This window comes from Pistacia vera, unplaced genomic scaffold, assembly GCF_008641045.1.
Source record: "Pistacia vera cultivar Batoury unplaced genomic scaffold, PisVer_v2 Contig670, whole genome shotgun sequence".
Lineage (NCBI taxonomy): Eukaryota > Viridiplantae > Streptophyta > Magnoliopsida > Sapindales > Anacardiaceae > Pistacia > Pistacia vera.
The window spans coordinates 1-7722 of record NW_022196524.1 but is presented as its reverse complement, the minus strand read 5'-3'; the positions used below and the strand labels follow the sequence as shown (position 1 = coordinate 7722).

General features: G+C 37.3%; 1 protein-coding gene across 1 annotated transcript; it reads right to left on the bottom strand.

Moving 5' to 3' along the window:
- Positions 1-1249: 1249 nt before the first annotated feature.
- LOC116112928 (subtilisin-like protease SBT3) lies at positions 1250-3589 on the bottom strand. The gene has a single exon (XM_031399058.1). It carries the CDS (start codon positions 3585-3587, stop codon positions 1311-1313), a length of 2277 nt encoding a protein of 758 aa, XP_031254918.1. The 5' UTR covers positions 3588-3589; the 3' UTR covers positions 1250-1310.
- Between the last annotated feature and the right edge of the window lie 4133 nt (positions 3590-7722).

Below are 7722 nucleotides of genomic sequence, written 5' to 3'. Positions count from 1 at the left end.
GCATCTGATTGAAGCCGCTAAGATTTATGCTCTGTGCTGGTTTTGTGAGCTGGATAATGCAAAGAAAGTGAAGGCCAAACACACGAATAAGAGAGAAAGTTTTGGAGAGAGAGGTTATTACTAATAACTTTTTGCTCTGTTTTTCATTCCCATAACAGAGGATTTTTATACAAAGTTAATCCACTGTTTTACCTAATGTGCAGTGGATATTTTAGACATAAATAATCTCAACCATACACCCTTAAGTAAAGTAAGTACAAAACATTAATATGGCCCCTTAATCACCGGCTGCCATTAACTAAAAACATCACACAAATCATTCAAAAAGGGCAACTTAGCAACTGCTTCAACACGGCAGACTTTTCAAACTTGGCGCCAAAAAGCTGAAACTCCAACCAACTGAATTCTTCTTCATTTCCAGCAACATATCACCTACTGCAACACTGTTGTGTTCAAAATTTACACATAAAGATGTATTGCTTACAAACAATTATATAAAGCATCAGTTTGATATATGTTCTGCAATCTCAGGTTTGTGGTACACGATCCATCATCATTCCTAAATGATTTTGTCACAGACATTGGCCCCTTTGGTACACAATTTTTCACTCCTATATTCCCTACTCTATCAAAAATACACATTTATTTCCTTATTTTTAAAATATTATTATATATTATTCAATTCTTTTTAAACTCCCTATATTTGTTAATTTAACTAAACACCCCCAAATTTTTTTTAAGAAATTGATAAAAACACCACAGCAACCCACATTTGTCAGATTCTGACCACCACCACTAAAAGCTGGCCGGAATCTTGGATAATGACGCACTACCGATTGGATCTGGTTAGATAGTGTGCCGATCTAACCTTTTCTGTCCATATCGTTGGCTGTCGTTAACGACCAAATGCGGCCAGATCTAACCGTAGATCTGGCCGGAAAAGGCCATATCGACACACGACCGGCCAGATCCAGCCAGTCATGCGTCGATACGATGACTCCGGCCACTCTCCGACGGTAGTAGCCGGTTGTCGGTATTTAATGAGTGGATGGAGGTGTTTTTTAATTTTTAATATTTTATTATTGGGGTTTTTAGTAAATAAACAAACCTATCGAGTACTTTTGTTAATTTCCAAATCCTACATCGTAATAACCACTCAATTTTACTTTTTTCAAAATATTATTCTAAAAAATATCATAATAATGAGCCAAGTGCACCTGAATTATTGATTTATTGATGGTGATGATGATCGTATAAATATAAAAATCACTTCAGAAAATCATGATATTCTGAAAATGAATGTGTTGTAGCTAGATTTTGATGGCCATGATAGGGCTTGATACTGTGTGGTTATGTTGGTCAATCCATATGAGATAACCATATATCATTCTTGGAGCTTCACTGTCAATCTCTACACTTAGAACAAAATCCTGCTTCTGGTATTTCTGAGTGAATGTTAGAGTGCTAGGTTCTATACTAATACTCATTCCAGTTGGGAACTCCAAAATTGCACGGTATGCTGATTCTTCTTGTCCCACGTTCGTAACAACCCTGCTAAAATTCTTTACCGTTTCATTGTTATATAATACGATAAAAGAAGGGTAATTTAAGTCGGTATTCGGTTCTTGGCTACAATTCCACTCACTTTGTCGAAGGACAGTTTTCATCTGTTTGTCATTGTAGCCTAGACCGCATAGGAACTCCACATAATCTTGAAAGTTTAAGTCATATATGAGTCCAGGATCCATGGCTTTGTTTGGGTTGATATGACCTGCCCCAAAATCTATTGGTGTGGCAGGAAAGCCAGCCATTTCATTTTTCAAAATAGCACCAGTATTGTCAATAGTATAAGCTGAGGTCATTATAGCTGATCGGATGGCTGCTGGGCTCCACTCAGGATGGACGGCTTTTAGTAACGCTCCGACTCCAGCAACATGGGGAGCAGCCATTGATGTACCTGAATATAATGCATAATCCGTCACCAAATCGTAATTGCCAACTTCAGTGTAGGGCACATTAGGTGCAACTGCTGCCAACACATCAACTCCTGGAGCCAGAATATCTGGTTTTAGAATACCTGGGTTGATGGGGTCTGGTCCTCTTGAAGAAAAGAAGGCCACTTGAGGTGCTGGCTTTGTACCAACCTCCGTCAAAATAAACTGCATCCTTTTAACCTTTGGTTTACTTACCCCCGTCGCATACTGTCGAATCAAAACCCCAGAAGATGTCGGCAGTGTCATGCTGGGAATCTTGTAATCACTTGAATCTAAATCTGAATAATCTGTCAAGAAGATTGCTGCATATCCCCCTGCCCTCTCAACCTCCACCAGTTGTCCGTAAACGTCAGTTTCGGTGGTATTATCGCAGAGGACAATCTTTCCAGTAACCTCTTCTGGATCTAATGCTTTCCTGTTGCATATTGCTTTGTTTTCATCGTCTTTGCCATAGTACAATGGTTTATTAGTAATGTAAATGCTCTCTGGGAAATACGATATTCCTTTTAAGGTTACGCCATTATGGAGAGTAACTGACGCATGGAAAATCCGATCAAGTGTGCCAGCTCCTACAGTCATGATCCAAGGTGCTCCGTTATATGTTGTCTGAAGACCTCCATCATTTCCTGCAGCACAAACAACAAAAATTCCTTTCTTAACTGCTGAGATAGAAGCAATGGCGATAACATCCTTGAAATAAGGTGTCTGTTCAAAGCCCAGAGACAATGACATGATATCAACTCCATCGGCAATTGCTTGGTCCATGCCAGCAAGTACATCACTTGTTGCACTCTGAAATGTGTCTGTTGCCCAGAGGACCTTGTACATGGCGACGTGTGCTCGTGGTGCTACTCCTCTTGCTGTGCCTTTTGCATATCCAAAGTGACTAGCACCATGTACATGGTTACCAGCTGCTGTGGATGATGTGTGAGTCCCATGACCATCGGAGTCTCTTGGTGAGTCAAAGTCATACTTGGAGATATTTCTACCCGCAGCTTGCAGTCCTTTGCTAAAAGAGCGAGCACCAATGAGCTTCCTGTTGCAAATAGAAGGGCTAAATGCTGTTCCATTCTCACACTGGCCCTTCCATTGTTGAGGCACTGGCGGCATTCCCTTCTCATTGAAACTCTCGCTCTCCGGCCAAATTCCAGTATCAATAATTCCTATGATGACACCTGCACCATATGATGCAGCAGGCCATAAGCCAGAGTTACCATTTAGTCCAAGAAACTTCGGGGAGTGAGTGGTGAATAGCTTGCCAAAGGACTCTGGGTATGTAGCGAGGTGAGCTGGAGATTTCTCAACTTCAGACAGTTGGGAGGGTGTCAGCCTGGCACTGAAACCATGGATGGCATGATTGTATGAGTACAATAACATTTCTTTATTATCAGCAGGATATGAAAATGATTTTAGGATTGACAGGTGCCATGACTCATGTGTTATGAAAGATGCAGGCTTTTGAGAATGGTCCATGTGGATGATGTATGTCTGGTAGTCTTCACTTTTTGACACCGCATTGCTGATTCCCAGTAATAACAGTAGACAAGGCAATACATGAAGCAAAAGATGACGGTAGAATATCTTTGTAGTCATGGATGAGGTGCTTAGGAGATTGATGAGAAGATTGTAAAAATTGGAAAATTTATAATGCGATGTAAAGAAACTATTGGACCAAGAAGTCATCCTTGTTAATTATAAAACGTTAACTACAATTCCATGTCTTTTGTCTTCGATCTTTTCGATAGTGGGTTCATGAATGGATGCATTTGTACTTTATAAAACGTTTGAGTACGCTCGGTTGCTCATGTTAGCATCACAATTCACAAATATAATACTCTTCTCCGTTTTTTATTTGCATACAAAAATGGACAAGTCCTATGGACACTTTTGCTCAGCTGATAGTGAAGTTCTATATTCTCCAGCTACCCTTTTCTTTGTTAGGTCCCCCACTGGATCAGCTTCCAAAGCCAGTAAATCTCAAGGAAGTATAGAGGTGAACTATCCAGATCCAATATAACAGATGAATACTATATACATATCGGTTCTTTGTTGCTTTGGTGCTGAAGCTCGTCTGATACTTAATGTCCGTTGCCACATCTGTTAATTAACCTGCCTTGTAAGTGTAGTTGACATTAGAATCCGCATTTTTTGTGATATTTGAAAATCCGTAGTTTGAATCATTATTTTTACCAATTATAGTTATATGATGTAGCTAGGTTATGGCCTCTGTTTGACACAAAAGGCTTGTAGCCAGTTAACAAAATAGGAGGTATTGCCAATACCAAACCAAAGGCATGTCTATAAACAACATTTTCTCTCTGCAATAATTTTGCGGTAACTCTGCCACATCCTTTCAGACGTATGGGAGTTTAAGAAGGCCTCTTTTAGATTAGCGTGAGTGACATAAATCTCCGTCAAATCTCTCGACTTTTCTGTTTGTTTAATGATTTATTTCCATTATTTGTCAATGATAAGTCCGCTGTCATCTCATGAAGCATGGCATGCAGCTTGTGGTGTGAAACTAGCGCTGAGGGTAAACTGATATAATTTCAGGTTTTTCATTCTTCCGAAGGAAGAATTAGCCATTTTTTGGATTAGCATTATGAGATTAGAACAATGTCAGCTAATTGAAAATGTTGTGGCCTGCATATAAAATAATCAGTCCTCATTGGGATTTTCTTGATGCTTTCTACTTGCCGTCTCCTCACTTGGTAAACATAAAACATCAAAGGAAAAACTGAACTCTGAAATAAAAAATAGAGAATTCAGTCTCAATAAAAAGCCACCAATCATCACTTCCTCTGCCTGCACTTAGTGGTAGTCCTGAGGTCACAAGGTAATTACTGCATACTCGTAACTTGGAATCATTGAAATTAACCTTCGGAGGTTGATGTGCTATCCCAATGGTTAGTGTTTTGGTTGAATGGCGAGAGAAGTGGAGGTGTATAAGTCGAGTGGGGATGTTGGACAAATTATCCTGATTTGATAACATGACATCAAGTGTTGCAGACCAAGTTATCACTAATAATTTACAAAATGAAATTTTATGGTGTTAGTGAGCTGTGACAATTGTTACAGCCATCAACCCCAGTTCTGACCGTAAAATTGAATAAGGGATTATTTGACTATGTGATCTCACTATCAACCTCAAGAAATGGCTGTATAAAATCACTTGGTTTAATACAGAGGATATTTGTTCCAATTCATGACTGTTTTCGAGGAACAGTGCATGTATATAAGGAAGCATTGGCAACCTTAAGCAGACATTAACGGCGTTTTAATTATGACTTATCTACTGTTGGATTAGCATTACTGTCAATATGTATTTGATTTTCTCCTCGAAAATGTTTTAGTCGGCAGTTTGGTTTTTGTACATTACGACGTATATTCATCCACGTTCCAGAAGGTTTCTTCGAAATTGACTTAAAGACTAAGTAGTTCCTTATATTATATCAAGAGTTGGTTATTTAAATTTTAGAGTGCAAGCATTCAACAAAGTTAAATAATATCTGTGATGCTTCAAATGAAACTGCATGCAATAAGGCTACTCTGCTTTGGGTTGGCTTTTGCTTTTGCCTAATATTGAATGGCCTAAGAATGAAATTACTGGGATATGCAAAGAATGATAGCAGCATTTTCTTCGTTGTTGCTGTTTTATTCCACTCTTATCTCTCGACGGTCCATGTCAAACTGACCAATATTTCCTGATTTATGCCTTTGTCAATTTTCCTTGCCTCAAATGTAGTGAAACGCGGTAAACAGAGGAGGAAAAATTCCGTCGAATCTGTCACCAGTTTCATCCAAATGTTGCACTTATCATCGATAAACCGACATACATGTATCGATTAACTCGTGTCGATCCGTTCGTGATCGATTATGTCCTTAGACATGCGTTATCGTCGCTGGATGACAATAGCCTGTTGTTTGGCAACAGAGTTGGCCAAAGTTAATGTTTTAAGATTATTATTTAATAATTGTAATTATCAGAAAATAAAAATATATCTATTTTTTATTACTATACTTCGAAAATGAAATATATCAAACACATTAAAAAGGACAGCAACATTTAATATAAAAATTGAGAAACATAGTTAATGTTTAACTGGAATTAAATATTTAAGAATGGAAATCTGGAAAACAGAGTAATGGTAACCTTTCTTCAAACAATTATGTTCTTAAATCAATCACTGGCAACCCTCTGCAATGATCCTTGGCCTCATTTGTAACTTCTGTTACCTGAAATCAGAGAGTTGTGTTATTCATTCACATGGGCTACAACATTTATAGTAGCTACATGATGTGACTTTTATGATAATTGACTTAATTTTTTTTAGTCTTGTTAGGATATTAACAGGAAGAAACATTAAGACCACGGCATTCAAAGTAGAAAGTAGATCATAAATTCATAATGTTGCAACATATATGTCATTTACCAGAAATGTGACATTATATGTGACCAAAAAAGTATAGTATATTATACAAGTTAAGTACCAATATATGAAATTGAATGCTATACATGTAATTAAATTATATGTGTTAGCAAAATGTAAGGGAAATATTATTGATCCCTTACAATAATATGTAACAAAAAATAGTCTATGTATATTTGTTTAGGACAATACTATACTTACAACCCCGGCGTGATAGTTTGTAATTAGCCTGTACAAATTAAATATTTTATTTTATTTAGTTAGATTAAGTTGAGTTGGTTAGATATATAAAATAGTTTGTTTGTTCGTTAGATGATTAGTTGGCAATAGTCTACGGTCGTCAATAGCTACTTTTCCTTGTATAAAAAGATTGACTTGATCTTTCTTCCATAATAGAAAATACGCATTACTTTACCAAATTGATTTCTATTTTGTTCATAGCCAGCTCACAAATGGGTCTTGTCTACTCGCTTTGGATCATATCTGCCCAATTACACAAATGGATCTTGCCTATTCACTATAGGTCTCGTCTGTCCAATTACTAACTGATCAATTACGAGTTGTCACATCAAAGATGTGAGAGAAAATTTATAAGATTGGGTTGTGTGTCAATCTTTATTCATATGTTTAACAATTTTGCTAACTGTCCATTGAACTTCAAGCGATTACGACAGTTGGCACTTATATTTTCTTTTATATTATCAACAGTATTAATTGTCACTCATTGTCACTTCCTTAACTAGATAAGCAAATCATGTACTCCATTCAATCTCAAAGCCAATTCTTGTCGTCTAAGCAAAGGCATTTGTTTCTCGTTTCTCAGTGGAAGAAGAAACCTCTTTTAGATTGGCAGACCTTATAAGTTTTATGATATATATTGATTGATTTTGTAGCATTGTTCTTCGTTGATGTCATTTTAAGGCAATCCAGCACTATTCTCTCTTCTATATAACATTGGACGCACCGGTGTATGCAATACAGTGAAGCATTGGCAACCTAAAGCAGGCTAGAAGCGGACATCAATATGGCTTTACTGATCACAGTTGGATAGGCATAAATATAGAATAATTTAATATCGCCAGCAGCATTATTTATTAATTACCCATCTTTGGGATCCACACCTGCAGTCGAACCATGTGTTCCTTCTTGCGGTTTCCTAGCCTTGTAATTGTCAGACTCAGGACAGTTAAGAAAGAAACAGGCACGAAGTGAGTTGCATCATCAACATATTTAATCACTATGATGAAGGCCTATTTCGACATCATATTTCTTTTTCTGATTTTCCTATTTATTGACGT